Source organism: Cricetulus griseus, chromosome 7 (assembly GCF_003668045.3).
Source record: "Cricetulus griseus strain 17A/GY chromosome 7, alternate assembly CriGri-PICRH-1.0, whole genome shotgun sequence".
Classification (NCBI taxonomy): Eukaryota; Metazoa; Chordata; class Mammalia; order Rodentia; family Cricetidae; genus Cricetulus; species Cricetulus griseus.
Genome location: NC_048600.1, coordinates 19380841 through 19398402, shown reverse-complemented (window position 1 = coordinate 19398402; position 17562 = coordinate 19380841). Strand labels below are relative to the sequence as shown.

General features: G+C 39.2%; 1 protein-coding gene across 1 annotated transcript in view; it reads right to left on the bottom strand.

Annotated features, from left to right (window-relative positions):
• The window catches only part of Wdr35 (WD repeat domain 35), a 53339-nt gene that overhangs the window by 19878 nt on the left and 15899 nt on the right, over positions 1–17562 (bottom strand). Inside the window, exons 10-14 of the mRNA XM_027424626.2 lie at positions 16129–16314; positions 10907–10967; positions 1789–1933; positions 970–1039; positions 161–214 (exon numbers count right to left, since the gene is read on the bottom strand). Of these exons, the coding sequence (XP_027280427.1) occupies positions 161–214; positions 970–1039; positions 1789–1933; positions 10907–10967; positions 16129–16314 (516 nt within the window). The remainder of the gene's footprint in view (positions 1–160; positions 215–969; positions 1040–1788; positions 1934–10906; positions 10968–16128; positions 16315–17562) is intronic.

Below are 17562 nucleotides of genomic sequence, written 5' to 3'. Positions count from 1 at the left end.
ATTAATAATATGTGCACAAGCCTTAAAATTTTCTCATTTCTTCTATCAGACTTGAGAAAACATAGGACATCCACAGCATGATAACCTAAATTCAAAACTTTTGCTTTACCTGAGTTTTATAAACAATTATTATTCATAAAATGAGTTTATTTCAGCTTACCACAATCAGTGTCTTATCAGATGCAGTGATGGCACAAATTGGATCCCTCGTACCCTAAAATTAATCATTTTATGTAATATTTATTGAATGACAAAGGAGCTCTAAACTAGTATTCAATTACTAAAAATATATAATAAAACATTTGTTAACTAGCACTCTTATTTACAGTACCTACTATGTGTCTGAAGTACTAAATATACTCCAGTCTTTTTTTGGAGGAGGGTTGTTATTGTTGTTGTTGCTGTTGTTTTGGGTTTTTTGTTTGTTTGTTTGTTTTAAGAAAGGGTTTCTCTGTGTAGCTTTGGAGCATGTCCTGGAACTTGCTCAGTAGACCAGGCTGGCCTTGAACACACAGAGATCCACTGCCTCCTGAGTGTTGGGATTAAAGGCTTGTACCACCACCACCTGGCTTATACTTCAATCTTGAGCCTCAAAAAAATTACTTAAAAATCAACTTCCAAAGACCATGAATCAATCATCTAATTACAGTCTGTTAAGAAATAGAAATGGGTTACAAAAGCACATAGCAGGAAGAATCTGACTTATACTAAATAGGCAAAAGCCTCAGCTATGATCTTAAAGATAAACTGAGATCAGAGAGGCCAGCATATGCCACCAGAGGGGTAAAACAGGAGAGCCCTGCAACCACCTGGATGGATCTACATAAGGAGCATTGTGTCCAGCAAGAAAAGCCAGTCTCCATAGGTTACACCATATATATACCTATATATACATATATACTTTTTTTCATTCATATGTTTCCTTATCTACAGACACTAACACTTACTGACAAAAATCAAACCACCTACTTGAATGGCTTTACTGTAATCAAACACCCCATCCACAGATCCAGAAGGAACATCATCAACATGATAAATCCTGTTTTAAAAAATCAGAATTTTGAAGAAAGTGAGGATTACATTACTTCAAAATCTTGCAATTAAGAATGGCATGACAACAATGAGCATTATTATTTAGTAGAAAACCCCCAATTGTTTAAAGAGTTCTTGATACAGCTGAAACTATAAACAGTTCTCAAAAAAGCAGAAATTATCCATCAAGTATTAACCAGCTATATAAGTGATAGTCCTGGCCCACTGTGAACACCCAAGTTATGCATTCCCAACAAAGTGTCAAGCTGTAAGATAGGGCCAGGGAAAGAAGCCCTATGCCCAGTTCACCCCACCTAGAACCCTCTTCTATGCCCCTGTCTAAGGACCTGCATCTCCCCTGGTGAGTGATACTAGGATCACATCCCAGAAAGGCCCATACCACTAACCTAGGGGAATGACGCTTCAGTTAGACACTCAGATCTTAACTGAAAAACTAATTTCAGTTTAATACTAATATGTGGAGTGGGTCACATAGCCATTTACTGACCAAAAATGTGCCCACAGATGTCCAGCCTTTACCAATAAGGGTGTTTGTTTTGTTTGCACCATGTCAACTTTCTTTTACTTTGGTAGATTTAAACAGTTCCATTTAAATGATATTCAAATTAATTAAAAGTGTGTCTGTTTATTAATTTAGGCAACATGTATTCCTCAAGAACAGCAACAGATAATTAGCTATGTCAGGCTTCCATGTGATATGATTGAGTTACTAAAACTATGTATCAAGAGACATACCTTTCTCTCCCTTCTTTTCTTGACCGTGTGATCTGATTAATTTCCAATGCGGTGAGCTTCTTTGCCACACGATACTGCCAGGTATAAAATGCTTCTTTTGAAGCTGCTATCACATGGGTTTTGGTCATTGCAACAAACAGTGGTACTATTCAAAAGGACATTAAGGCAGTTAGGCTACAGTTACCCAGAACGTGCCTCGAAGCACTTCAACATCCCTGAGTCCAGCTCATCTTAGAAACAATAAACCCACAGTCTCCAAATATGCACACAGTCCCTCAAATTAGAGAAGAATCTGACATTATTAGGATCTTACAAAAGTATTAAGTAAAATGAATCTGCTATCTAATGAACCAAGAGCTAAAAACCTGCAGACCTTTTAGAGACTACATAGAGGAGTATGAGCTGTTGCTTCAGGCAGATGGAAGACCACTTGATTAGCATGTGAGAATCCATGGATTCAACCCTCAGTATCACAAAGGTAAAAAAGGGAACAAACTTCTAATGATTTGTTTATTTTTATTTCATGTGCATTCGTATTTTTTCCTTTTCCCCCACATATGTCTGTGTGAGGGTGTCAGATATTTCGGTGGTACAGACAGTTGTGAGCTGACATGTGGGTGCTGGGAATTGAACCCCGGTTCTCTGGAAGAGCAGCTAGTGCTCTTAACCACTGAGCCATTCTCTAGCCCCAGGAGTAAATCTTTATGAGCCAGGGTTAGACAATGGTTGGTGTCTTAGGTGTGACACCAAAAAAATGAAACAAAAACAAAGCAGTGAATTAAACAGAATCAAAATTAAAGACATTTATGTTTCATGTGATAACCAAGTATAAGAGAAAATACTTATATATCATATATTTGATAAGGAATTAATGGTTATATACATACATATGAAATTGTTCAAAAAACATATTTAATAAGAGAAAAACTAAAAAAAGACAAAGAATCTAGGTAAATGCTTTTCCAATAAGATACATAAATAACCATTCAAAGATGACCAAAATCATTAACCACCAAAAAACTGAAAAGCAAAACTATTACTTCGCATCATGTGATCCTCACTAGGCAGCTAGAATTTTAGAAAGTCAGACAACAAGAATTGATAAGGGTATGGAGAAAAAATGAAAATCTAAAATGCTCTGAAAAAAACATTTCAAAGTTTCTCAAAATGTTAAATATAGACTTACACATTACCTGTTAGTTCTCCATGTTACATGCCCAAGAGAAACTAAAACAGTCACCAGTTTACACTCAAATGTGCAAAACAGCATTCTTCATGACAGCCAACAGGTAGAAACGACTCAGATGTCCATCTGATGAACACATAATTAAAGCCCAATCTCTCCCCTGCAACTACCAACTGTGGCTTGGTTTAAAGATTTTTCCTTTATTTGATCTCATTTGTCTCGTATTTCTACTTCATTTAGTTAAAAAAAAAATGTCCTGAGTGCCTTGCTTCTGGGCAAATACTTGTTTTCATTTGCCCATTCCATAAACAGCATCTAACTGAATGACTATTGGGTGTGCTTTTATAAAGTAGAGGGTCTCATCTACTCCAACTGTGGATTTAAAACCAGGGGCAAAGCAGTAAAATAATTACCTAAACTCAGGAGACACTAAATAATAAAAATTAAATATACATTTTCAAACAGAATGTAAGTGAAAGTACTCCTTCATTAAGGGGTATGTCTCCTTGTTTTCTAAACTCATGAATAGCCAAAAAAAAGTATAACCTTTTTCTATTTATAATGCAAAGCAATAAAAGAGAAATGTTAGCAAGAACAGCTGCTTATGGAGCTTTTGTCACAGCCCAAACAAGGGTATTTGGGGCAGCAGGACACTTACAAACTGAAGAATAGAAATTGGCAAGGAAGTGTGGTTTTAACTGAGTGGATTAACGACTTGAGAATTTAAATTCAAAAATTTTTATATACTAAATGTATCAATATAATTGCATCAGATTTCTATTAATTCCAGCCATAAATGTTTTTCTATTCAAAACAAAACATATATTATTAATAACCTCTAGAGGGAGCACAAAGCCTTGCACAAAAACCAAGGCTTGTTGAAAGGCAGCTAAGCCTCCAGTGGGTGCTACAGCCAGCCAGGCTGTGTTCTCACTGACTCCTTTTACTAAATTCTAATAAAACGTTTGGTAAATTCCACCATGAATATTTCAATTCTGGTAATTACTATGCTCTTACTGATTTGAGGTTCACAAGCCTTTACTGCTTCCTGGTAAGAAAATAAATTTTCTTAAGCATATAAAAGCATTTTCTCAACCAATGTTTAATTACAATTATGTTCATTCCTTGTTCTTTTTTGCCACCATATATTTTATTCTTATCACACTTTGCCTTCCCCTGTGTTGTTTATTCTTGGTACTTCATAAATAAGAATTTATTGCTATCCTGATTAATTCAGGCTTAAAATGTTAACAGCTCAAAGGACAAGTCCGGCTTCTTGGATTCAAACTACAAATACTTCATAACTATGATGTTACAAATGCTTTCTTGTTGTCAACTGAAGATAATAATAGCAACCCTGAAGCACTAGCTGCTTTAAGGGCTAAAGGAGAAAGTAAAGCATAACAGTGCCTGGAATAGAGTAGAAGCTGAATCATCTTTTGTTTTGTTTTGGTTTGGTTTTTCCAGACAGCATTTCTCTGTGTAGCCCTGGCTCACTCTGTAGACCAGGCTGGCCTCTAACTCAGAGATCAGCCTGCCTCTGCCTCCCAAGCGCTAGGATCAAAGGTGTGCACCACCAGCACCCAGCTTACACTTAATTTTAAATACATGCCAGGCACCCTTCTAAACACACTACACATATTAACTCACAGCCACAAGGCCAACATTGTTTTTAGCAGATACGGACACTGGGGTATGAGACAGTTATAACTTGATGTGTTCTACAGCTAGCAAGTGGGCAAATGGAACACAGACCCAGGTACACTACTGCTCCTGAATCTGTGCTCTTAATCGCTGAAGCAGAATACCCCTCAATAAACGTTATGACACATTAGGCATGGTAGCTATCTGATGGGGTATGTCCTTCTATGTATATGTTTATCTTATTGGTTGCTGAATAAAGCACCCTTGGCCAATAGGGAAGCAAGATAGGTGGGACTAGGAGTTGAGGAAGGTTCTGGGAAATGTAGTAAAGAGAAGTCTTGTGATCCAGGCAGGAAGTGACATAGCAGGCAGACTCAGAATATAAGCAGGAAATCACTCTCTTCCTCCTCCTCTCTTCTCTGTGGGGTCGCCATGTGATCACCAGCAAGAGAGGACGCATACGGCCAGTGTCCTCGATAAGATAACTGCTTATAAAATATATAGATTAGTAGTTATGGTTGATAATTAAGACTGAGCTAGCAAGTAAGAAATCCTAGTCATTGGACAGCAGCTGGCGGCTGGTGGAAAGATTTATCATTACAGCTATCATTTTTTTATTTTTAATTTCTACATGGGTTTTTATAATATAACCAAGCACTCCAGGCATTACTTAGAACAAATGTATATATATCCAAAACATATTTTCAATTAATATAGCTGTACATTCAGTAAATTCACATGGGAACATAATGCCATCTACATAAATTCTGATATGTTTATTAAAAGATTAATTAAACCCCAACTAAGATAAGAAAATGAAGATGAGGTTGCCCATCACAAGTAGATATTACTAAGGTATCACAGAGTTTGGTCACAGGTCATGGAGGAAATCAATTGGTACTGATCATGAACACACACACACACACACACACACACACACACACACACACACTTGCAAGTTTTCATGAGACTAGAAGGTGCTGTAAAATCTGCTGACAGAGTCATCAACAGCCTCACCTGGCTGTCAACCCTGTGAACTACTATAATGACTGGTATGGCAAGATATGCCCAGGACGTAATAGTGACACAAATGTTAAAAGGGCAATGAGCTGCTGCCTGATTAGATTCCATGCCTGATCCACATATGCCTGGTACTGCAAATCTGGTTAGAGAGGCTTGCAGGAGATAGGCCTAATGCTATTATCCTGCGAAATGAGCAAAATATCAAATTGCCCTCTAAACTCATACCCATAGGACACTTATCTTCATACTCAAACTAGAACAGTTCTCAGTCTTCATCAGAGAAGTTTCTTTGTGCAATGGGCAGAAATTCACAGCTGATCAAAGAATAGAGTGTACATGGAGTGCTCAGCCACAAATGGGACATCAATACCATCCCCAGCCCCAGCCATAAATGGGACATCAATATCATCCCAGCACCAAGGTTCAAAGACCATCAGAAAAGGGGGCAGAAAAACTATAAGATTCAGAGGTCAGAAGAGGACCACACTGAAACAATAGATGACACCTATGACACTGCACCAATGAACTCTCAGCAGATGTGGGTGCCTGCACAAGACCTGCTCAGTATCAAGGCAAAGCCAGTAAACACTCTAGCATGGAACAGGAGAGGCTACTGAAAGCTGATGGCTTCTGTGGGGAGGAGGTCAATTGTCTTAAAGATATGGTAGGTCAATCACACTACAGTGGATGGCTTCACACCCATGAGTATATGGACAGCACAAATTAGATTTAGTGGGCTATTAAAAAATAAACAAACAAAAATAGAAGACATGAAGTTGGGAGGAAGTGAGAGCTAGGGGATACAACTAGCAGTCATTGGGGGAGGGGAGGCTAAATATGATCAAAATACATTGTATGAGGTTCTCAAGGGTTAATTAAAATATTTTATTAAGAAGAAAATGAAGGCCAACTTTGTTAAAGATTTATTTATTTTTATTTTATGTGTGGGTGTTTTGCCTGAATGTATGTCTGTGCACCACTTATGTGCCTGGTGCCACTAGAGGCCAAAAGAGGGCATAAGATCCCTTGGAATGGAATTGCAGATGATTATGAGCTACCCTGTGGGTTATGGGAACTAAGCCCAAGTCCTCTAGAAGAGCATCCAGTGTTCTTAATTGCTGAGCCATCTCTCCAGCCCTGAAGATCAATTGTTAAGAAATGGAATTTTTAGAGGGGCAGATACTATCCAGCTAAAAACACTCAATCCCCTTTTAAGCGGATCTAAGGATAGAACAACTTAAAATATCAGTGCTAGAGAAATGTCTCAACAAGCTAAGTACCCAGATAAGCATGAAGAAAAGTTTATAGCCCTAGAACACACACTAACAAAGGGCAGGCAGGCATGCCAACCACCTGTAGTCCCAGAATTCAGGAGGCATAGATGATTTCCTGGGGCAAGCTGGCAGCTAGACTAGTCAGTACTTTAGCAAGGCGCACACTCCAACTTTAGCAAGGGGCTCTGTCTCGATGAATAAAGGTAGAACTTTATCAAGAAGACTCCCAACTTCAACTTCAAACCTCAACATGCATATATACATGTGTGCAACACACATGAGCATATATATACACACACAGGCACATATACAACACCTACATACACACGCAACAAATTTCAAAATGTGTAGAGAGATTACTGAAGGAAACTTTTAAGAAATTATGTTTCCATCAGCTGAGCTTTTACACTAATAGTCAGTCATTATTAGCCAGGCCAGGATGTAAAATAATTTAAAACAATTTAGGAATTCAAATATAAGAAAAACCTGCTTGAAATATTTTAATGCTGAGGGCTGAATAAATCCTGCATCTAAAATTGTTCCTCCGCTTTGCCACTTACTCATTTCTTAGCACTTTAAAGAGCTGGTAAACTGAAATGTTTTCATCCAATTAACTTTCCACTGAATACATGAAAACCATCCTTAGAAACTTACCAAAATGACTGCCCCACAGCGGGCTAGTCCTCTCTGGTCATTCTGTGCCTCCAGCCTTTTCTCAGTGCTATCCTCTCTCATTAAAATGCCACCAGAAGAAATACTTACAGCTATCTCCTTTTCTCCCCTCCCTCCTCTCCTCTACTCCCCTCCCCCCTCATTTTTTTCAAGACAGGGTTCTCTGTGTAGCCCTGGCTATCCTGGAACTCGCTCTGTAGACCAGACTGGACTTGAGCACAGAGATCCACCTGCCTCTGCCTCCCGAGTGCTGGGATTAAAGGCGTGCGCCACCACACCTGGCACTTATAGGTATTTATTTATTTATTTATTTATTTATTTATTTATTTATTTTGGTTTTTCAAGACAGGGTTTCTCTGTGTAGCTTTGGAGCCTATCCTGACACTTTCTTTGGAGACCAGGTTAGCCTCGAACTCACAGAGATCCTCCTGCCTCTGCCTCCAGAGTGCTGGGATTAAAGGCGTGCACCACCAACGCCCAGCCTTATAGGTGTTTCTTACATGACATCCTTCTGCACCCATATCCATTCATCCCAGTCACCAGCACAATACCTGGCACATGGCACACAGGACAGAAGCAGTTAAGTTGTTGTCCAACTGATGGACCAAACCATATGTATTTATACAGCCCATAAGAGAAGCCACCATTTCTTTAATCATTTTCCCCAGGGACTATTACAGGGTCTGAAACAGCATATTTTTGGTGGTTTGCTAAATAATCACTTTCAATTTACACGACACATGAAGTACTCTGTAAGAAGTATACAAAGCGATCATGAGAGCCCCATGGGAGAGCACCCAAAGAGGGCGCCTGCACTCTCGTACTGAGCACAGAAGAACCCTGCCAACCAGACTGCACAAAGTCAAGTTTCTGTAGATTTCTTCAAAAACTGTCAAGAGGGAAGATGAAGAGCAAAACCAAAATAATACAGTCCAGATGAGTACCTGTCCCATGATACTATTATTGTGGAAACTTCACAGAGACATTAAAAGGGGATTGTGTAGGGTATATATGAAACAAAATGCTGACTCTTTGCAGCTGTTTGCTGTGGCCCAATGAATGAACTGTTGGTTAAAGTTTCATCCAGTGAAAATATAAGCCAAAAGGTTTTGAGCCTCAAAAATACAAATAGTCATGCTCTCAAATACTTACATTTTATGAAGGGGATTTACATTTAATTTTGTTTTTAAAATAGTCTACCTGGCATACTGAAAAAAAAAATCTCAAGATTAGCAGAACTCACACCTTAAAGACATAATACTTCAGTTCAGGGAGATGGCTCAGTGGTTAAGGACTCTTGCTATTGAACCCAACAAACTGAGTTCAGTCCCCAAGACCTGGACAGTGGGAAGACAAAATGATGCCTGAAAGTTGTTCTCTGGCCTCTATGTGCATGCCATGGGACATGTGCACATGCGTGCATGCGTGCGTGCACACATGTATGCACACACACTAAAGAATGCAATACTTTTAATAACAAACATTCACATGACAAATCTGTAATAATTATAAGCTATGCCTTTTATTAACAGAGAACTTAACATGCATGCATATAAATATGCATATATATATAAACATACCTATGTAACAGTGCATATACACAAGAAGTTAAATGTTTCATTATATCACAGTGAGTTACCAAAACCTAAACATGAGGCCAATATGTATCTTTCACATTGGCTTGTTTTATCCAAAGGTCTCAGAAAATGCAAACATTTAGGAGACATAAACATAATTTTTTGTTTTGTTCTGTTTTTCAGGATAGTGTTTCTCTGTGTAACAGCTCTGGCTGTCCCAGAACTTGCTTTGTAGACCAGGCTAGCCTCAAACTTACAGAGATTCACCTGCCTCTGCCTCCTGGGTGCTGGGAATAAAAGTGTGCACCACCACTACCCAGCTGGTTTGGGGGGATTTGAGGTTTTTTTGTTTTTGTGGGTTTTTTTTAGAATTTTTTAATCTTATTTTATGCATATGAATGACTTGCCTGCATGTATATGTACACACCACACTCATGGCTGGTCTCCAGGAAAGTCAGAAAGGGGCACTGGATTCCCTAGAACTGGAGCTACAGATGGTTGTGAAGCAGCATGTGGATGTTGGAAATCTAACCAGGGCCCTCTGAAAGAGCAACAAGTGTTTTTAGCCACTTAGCTGCTATCTCTCTAGCCTAGTAACATGCCTTTTAAGACTCGATATCTAATCTGAAAATAAATGACTAGTTCTCAAGGTCCAAAAATAATTGGGTGGATTTTCAATTTTGGGGACTGAATAGTTTTTGTCATACCATTTCCAATATATGGCAGTACATTTTACAAAAGAAACATTAATTTTGGAAGCTGAAATGGCAAAAAAAAAATTTGAATGGTTTTGAATAAATTTGTTAGGATAAGACTTGAAACTATGAAGAGAGTTACTTTGATATTTATTGGATAGAGGGAAGGGTAAAACTAAAGTAACAAATGTCCTCACAAACAAGTAATGGGGAATTTTTTAAGACTTTCCCTATCAATAGCCTGGTTTCATTAGAAAGCTCTGGAAAAACCAAGCCTACTTTATAAGCAGCTAGCATGTTTTTATGGCAGAGAATTATTTACAAGCAGTTTATTAATAGTAAAATTGGTTTAAGAGCAAAATTCTTTCTGTAACCCTATTTATCATATACTAATCTTGCATTGCATACCAATTCCTCTACAATTATATTTCCCTTGGAGACAAATGATGGCAATTATGGAATGACTGTGGACTTTAGACACAAGAGCCTTACAAGTTACTGTATTAACCATCTTGCTTTCAGAATGAAGGGAAGTGCTGGTAGATCTGCCATGAGAGCAGGTACCAACCAGTCCTGCTCATTGCAACCAGAGAGATGGTCACTCTTATTTTAGAGACTGCCATTCTAATTAATACCACCATTATGGGTAGGAAGGTATGTGACCCATGCTCACATTTGTGTGTGGGTGTGCGCATTCATGTATGTCATACAGAGGCCAATAAAGAAAATGGGGTGTCTCCTTCTGTCATTATCCACCATCTTTTGAGACAGGGCCTTTCGATGAACCAGAAGCTGTTTCAATTAGGCTGTCTGGTAGGTGAGTTCCTGGGATCCACCTATCTCAATCCCCCAATGCTGGGGTTACAAGCATGTGTGGTCATGCCCAGATTGTGTGGGTGGCCGAGGATTTGAACTCAGATGTTCTTGCTTTAACAGCAAAACCTCTGACACAATGAGTCATATCTCCAGCCCTTTAGGATTTTTTTTTAAATTAGTATTACAAACAAAACCTGATCAGAAAGGAAGTAAATATTAACATTTACTTACCAAGGTCAATGTATTTAGGGTCCAAGGGTGTACCAATAGAATTGCAAAGAACTAACACAAACTGTTAATAAAGAAAAAGAATATCAGAATCCTTGCAAGAATATCTGAGTTCTTGCTAGTGAACAATAAATGACATACCCTTTATGTATCATGCTTATCTTCTTCAAGTATCACTAACTGGGAACTAATTGATAAATAAAACTGTTCTGTACAAAGAAGAGCAGACAAAAAAAAAAAAAAAAAAAAAAGATCGTCTACAGCACTGACTATTAAAAACCTACAGTTTTAGGAGAACACTTAAGACACACAAGTAGACAAGCTGCTTCCATCATTTACACATCTAAACTTCCTGATACTAGAGCAGCACAACTCATTCTCACCCTCACCATCTATCCAGCCATAAAGAAGCTGAAGTAATTGGTTACCGTTGCACCAAATGTCTCCATTTCATTCTCCTCCTTTGAAGCAATATATGAATAGTATGAGAAATTCAGAAAATGCGATTAATTCAGTAGCAATGGCATATATCCAAACAATCATCATGACTGATATTAGGAAGAGTACGATGTACATTTTACATTATACTTCCTAAGTTGGTAACTTCATCCTAACTATTAGCTACTGCATCATGGACTAACAATACTGTTCTACTTAAATGTTTTCCTAATCAGCTCAATAATTTCATATATATATATATATATATATATATATATATATATATATAATTTCTATCAGGGCCTCAAAACTTGTTTAATTTTATAAACATAAACTAAGTGATAATAGACTACAATTTCACCCTTCTACTACTTAAAATAGGCTTGTCTGTCACCTCAGCATAACACAAAAATATGCTCTTAACTTTGCTGTTTAGCAATCATGCTGGTTTATAAGTTTCCAGAATCAAATAATCACAGGAGTTCATATGAAAAGCAGCCATCTCCCTGCTTCCTACTCCCTCTAATGCAGTGGTTCTCAACCTTCCTAGTGCTGCCGCCCTTTAACACAGATCCTCATGTTGTGGTGACCCCAAACATATAATCAGTTTCACTGCTACTTCATAACTGCAGTTTAATTTTGCTACTATTATGAATCATAATGTAAATATCTGACATGCAGGATATCTGATGTGTGACCCCAAAGGGGTCACGAACCACTGCTCTAATGTATCCTTCCACTGCTTGTGTTACAACTCTTGAGCAGCAAGGTTTTTGTCTGTTGGCTGTTGGTTAGTTCTTCCTTTAGATGGCAGGGGAAGTGGTTTAAGACATTGTAACTCATGCTGGCCTTAAACCCGTGGCAAGCTTCTGCCCAGGCTGCCACAGCCTCCTACACTAGAATTACAGGCTGGACCATAACACAGTTTCTAGGTAATATGTTCTCAGTGTTCCCTCTTGCTTTGTTTCATTTATTAGTGCATTATTTATTGTTTTCCCAATGTGGAACAAACACATTTAGCTTTCTCCATCCACTTTCCCATTCCTTTGCCCCATAGGTCAATGACCACAGCTTTCTGATTTGAACACAATTTTTTCAGATTTCGTATCCAAATTCAAGACAGAATTGGAGTTTCTGAACTGTAAAACTCAGTGATCCATTTTCACCACACAAAGGTTCTCACAGCTGACCCCTCAACCACACCATGACTTCCCTTTTAAGCATACTTCACTGTCCTTGTTAAGATAAATGGGTTTGGGGGTTATGTTTAGTTTTCCTCTCTACGCTTTAGTTTTCTAAGATTTATTGCTAACTTGAATCTCCAGTTATGCCCCGATTAAGCCCCGAGGGATCTGACAAGAGGCAATGTAGTGAGTGACTCATCCACCTGGCTTTCCCTCAGAGCCTATCCTCTCCCTGGAGCCCCTTGGGTGTGTCACTCAACAGTCTTCACCACGGGGGCTGGGCTTCCGGCTTTTCTCTTTCTTGGTTTAGTCCTCATTGCAATGTCCTTTACCCTGAAATAACTCCCTAAGGCAGGTAAGTTTGGAAGGAAAATTTTGGTGACCTTGCACATCTAAAACTATCAGTATTCTACTCTCACGTTAGTAGCTTGCTTACAATGAGAAATCCTAAATAGGGAATCATTTTCCCTCAGAATTTTGAGGGAAAATTCTCCAAAGCTTTGCTGTTAACTAGCTGAATGCCAGCCCGACTTTTCACCTTGTGAAAACTGCTTTACTCTTGAAAAAAAGGTAGGAGGGGGTGGGGTTCTTTTATGGGTATGTTATATTGTGTTACATTGTGTTATGTTGTGTCAGTTTAATCCCAGTGCTCTGAAACTCACAACAACATTCCTTGATGTGGAAACATTTTTAGTCACTGAACTAGATTGCTCCTAATGGAAAACCTCAAGGGAATTTTTTTTATTCTCCTTCATTTGCAGTGCATATATTCATGTGTGCTCACATGTGAGAGCACATGTTTGTGCACAGGTATGTGGAGAGCAGAAGTTGACCTTCCTCATCATGCTGCACTTTATTTACAGGGGCAGGATCTCTTGCTGAACCCAAGACTGATTGATTTGGCTAGTCTAGCCAGCCAACTTGCCTCAGGGACTTCCTGTCTCAGCCTCCCCAGTAAGGGGACTACAGGTGCACTACCATGCCTCCCAGCTTTTATGTGGGTGTCAGGGATCCAGTCTCCAGGCTCACACTTACACAGCAAGGCTTCACCTACTGGGCCATCCCCTAGCCCCTGTCCTCCAATTTGCCTGTTCACTCTTGTTAGTACTTATTCGGATGTTAAACACTCATGGCATTCTCACTTTTTTCCATTTCCTTGTCTGTTTGCTCCTTTCCTATTTCTTTTGCTTTACTTTCCAACTGTCGTTGGAAAATAAACATTTCTATGTGATTATCATCTTTGTAATTTCCAAGTCTCTCCTTCTCTATGCTATCCTTTTCTTATTTTATGGGTAGAAATCTCTGAACTATGTAAGGATACCAATGGCTGTTCTTAAAAGACAACAGTGCTTTTGAATTGGTCTCCCTGGGCCAGAGTGATGGCTATAGGTTTAGGTTTATTGCTCTTGCAGAGGACCAGGGTTCAGTTCCCAGCACCCACCTATAATTCCAGTTCCAGGGATTCAGACACCTCTTCTGGACTCTGTGGGCACCTGCATTCATGTGCTGCACAGACAAGCAGACACACATGCAAACAAATAAATAAATAAATAAATAAGGGCTGGGCATGGTGGTATATGCCTTTAATCCCAGCTCTCAGGAGGCAGAAACAGGAGTATCTCTGTGAGTTCAAAGCCAGCCTGGTCTGCATACTGAGTTCCAGGACAGCCAGAGCGACATAGAGAGATCCTGTCTCACAAAACAAAAATAGCAAAAACAAAAAACAACAAGAACAAAAACCCATGACCTGAATGTCCCACTCCTAGTCTTTGCTTCCTCTAAATTCTTCTCTACTTGCAGTTATATTTCATCTCTTGCTCCCATGGACATCACCCCTAATGTCTGTGCTGTCTTCCCATCTGCTGTATTTAGGAGTTGGATGCTAAAAGTCTATATGGTACCTACTTCACCATCAGTGGGCCTCACTGACCACTACGTTACTGTTAGGCGATTAGGCAGGTCTATTTATGAGATTCTCGATCTGTATGAGGTCCTCTCACCTGAGCTAATGAGGCTGCCCAGGAAAGACTCCCAGCCTGTAACCTCAAAGCTGGAAGCCCAGCTACCTGTGCAGCAGAGCACGGTGGGACTAGGAGGGGAGTGCTTGGAGGCCAATGCTAACACCTGTCTGATTTTCAGCAGGCTGTCCCCATCAGCCGAGGACTTCAGCACAGAAAATTCTTTTGTAGCTTGTAAGATAGCACAGCAAGTGAAAGGGCTTGCTGCCCAGCCTGATGGCCTGAGTCATGTCCTTTTAACCTGCGTGGTGGAAAGAGAGAACAGACTCCTGAAATTGGTCCTCCGACTTCCACAAGTGTGATGTAGTACAAGAGCACAAAGACACTCTAAATAAATGTAAAGAAATTTTTCTATGACTGTTATAGTTTTATAGGTTTGTATTTATTATTTTAGATGATTATAATTATATCATTTCTCCCTTCCCTCTAAACCTTCCTATATATCCCTCCTTATTTGATTTCAAATTTCTGACCTTTATTTTCATCAATTGTTGTTTTATACGCATGTGTGCATGCATGCATATTTAACTATTTATTTATTTTACATGTATGGATACTTTGCCTGTGTGTGTGTCTGTGCATCACCTGTGTGCAATACCCAGGAAGGCCAGACAAGGGCACTGGATCTGCCAGAACTGGAATTACAAACTGTTAGCCACTATGTGAGTGCTGAGAATCAAATCCAGGTCCTTGAGAATAACATCCAGTGCTCCTAACCACTGAACCTTCTCCCCAGCCCTTATTTTCATTTTGGTCTCACTTGGCGACCGAATCTTACTCTTGGTAAATGGCGACAAGACTACATGCTCTGCCTAGAGAAGGAGCCCTGGAAACTTGCTTATCTTTTTTATGGTTTGGGAAGGTTTTGTTTCTTGCATCTCTGGTACTCACAAATTGTCTTTACCCGCCCAGGCACCCCAAGTCCTAGGCTTCTTCAGCATCCTATACCAATTGCCTCTAGCCACTATGGGTCTGAGACTTGTTTGAAAAATATTAGTGCTGTTATTTAAGTGTTTTTCTGGAGAAAACAAAGACAAATGGGGCTGCCCAAATAATTACCTTTAACAAAATCTCTGTGCTTTTAAACCATAACCCAGCCAAAGATACTGATAGACTTCTCTTCAAATACATGCTTTTGAAAATTCTCAATTTGTTGGTATACTCTATAAAAACACATCATTTATATTCTTTATTTTATGCTATGATATTTAGTTTTTAGTTCACTATATCTCCAACTGAAAATAGATTGATCAAAGTCAAAAACTACCCAAACTCTTTTGCAGTTTCATTAGTATTTCTGCTAGACATCCAGATATTAATTTTTCACTCGTGACATATTTCCAAGGCAAAAGCTTCAGTATGGAAGCCATTAGCATGAACTGCCAATGTCTGGCTGGTAGGGAAAAAAAATCAGAGAATATAGAAACATGAAGCCAGTTTTCCAAAACACATTCAGACAGACATGGCAAAGAGAGCCAATGTTCTATCCTTGCTAGTGCCAGCATGCTTGAGAAGGCAGGCAACTAGGGCCCAGCTCTGCTCACTGCTAATGCATCTGCATCTTAAGATACCAAGGGGTCCCTACCTGAGGGTGATTTTCATCAGCTTTTGTAGCCAAAATGCAGAAATCGCCACAAGTGGTGATGGAAATGAGACTCTTCACGTATTTAACATATTTCTCATTGTTTTTTGTGTCCCAAAAGACAACACAGTACTCAGGACGATCAGGTCTAGTATACGCATAAACCACGGTGTTTGAACAATAGCCCCACTAGGAATCGAGAAAGGGAAGGAATAGAAGTAGGGAGGGAAGAAAAAGGAAGATACACTATTTAGTTGGGAGGGAAAAGTCACATTATTTTATTTTTACTTTAGAACCAATGCTGTATCAGGACCCAAAAATAAATCCTTTATTATCAAAAAAATCTAAAAGTCATAATAAAAGACATTTTAAAGAATGTTCTACAAAAACAAGCTTAACTTGTTTTTACTTACCTTTCCTTAATTTGTAAATGTTAAGCTTCAGTGCTAAAAATTTTCAATAGTTAATCCCTTCTTTGTGGGATGGGCCCAGAAAGTGATCAAGCTATCAAGAGTTTGAATTCTGGGTCTCCAAGACAAAACTCAAAAAGTAGGTATTTTGTCTTTTCCCCATCCATGTATCTTACAAGAATGCTTTTATAGTCAAATCTTTCTACATTCTTTACCCAAAACAAAATACAGAAGTCCCCACCCCAACTTCCTGAGTCATAATCGTGTATGGATTGTTTAGCTACAACTACTCATTGAACGTCTACCTCACAGTCCCAGTGAGAAAAGAAGGTGTATACACACAGTCTCCCCCTCTCCAATATGCTAGGACTTTTTTTTTTTTTTTTTTTTTTTTTTTTTTGGTTTTTCGAGGCAGGGTTTCTCTGTGTAGCTTTGGAGCCTATCCTGGCACTCACTCTGGAGACCAGGCTGGCCTCGAACTCACAGAGATCCACCTGCCTCTGCCTCCCGAGTGCTGGGATTAAAGGCGTGAGCCACCAACGCCAGGCGTGCTAGGACATTCTTACGTGTTCTTCTACATTATACTCATCATCAACACCACGCTTATGTTGTTATTACATGTTCAGTCATGTAGACACTTCATACCACTTCCTAACATTAACTTCAACTTTTAAAAGACTTTAGATTTACAAAAAAGTTACAAAGATGCAAAGCTCACAAACACCCCCACCATTTTCCCTGTCATCAGCATTATATACAACTGTGACAAATCTGTCCCAGCTAAGAACCCAGCATCACTAGACTCCACACTCTTCGTTAGCTTCTCCCTAATGTCCTTTGAGATCCCAGAATCTATCTCACGGTGGCTACTTTATATCCCGCTGTCATGTCTCCTTGGGATCTCTTGGGCTATGATGGTTTCTCGGGTCCCCTGTATTTGATGATCTTGGCAGAAATCAATGACCCCCAGTTTGGGTCTGTCTGGTATTTTTCTCACACTTACATAGTTACTGGTTTGGAGGAAGAC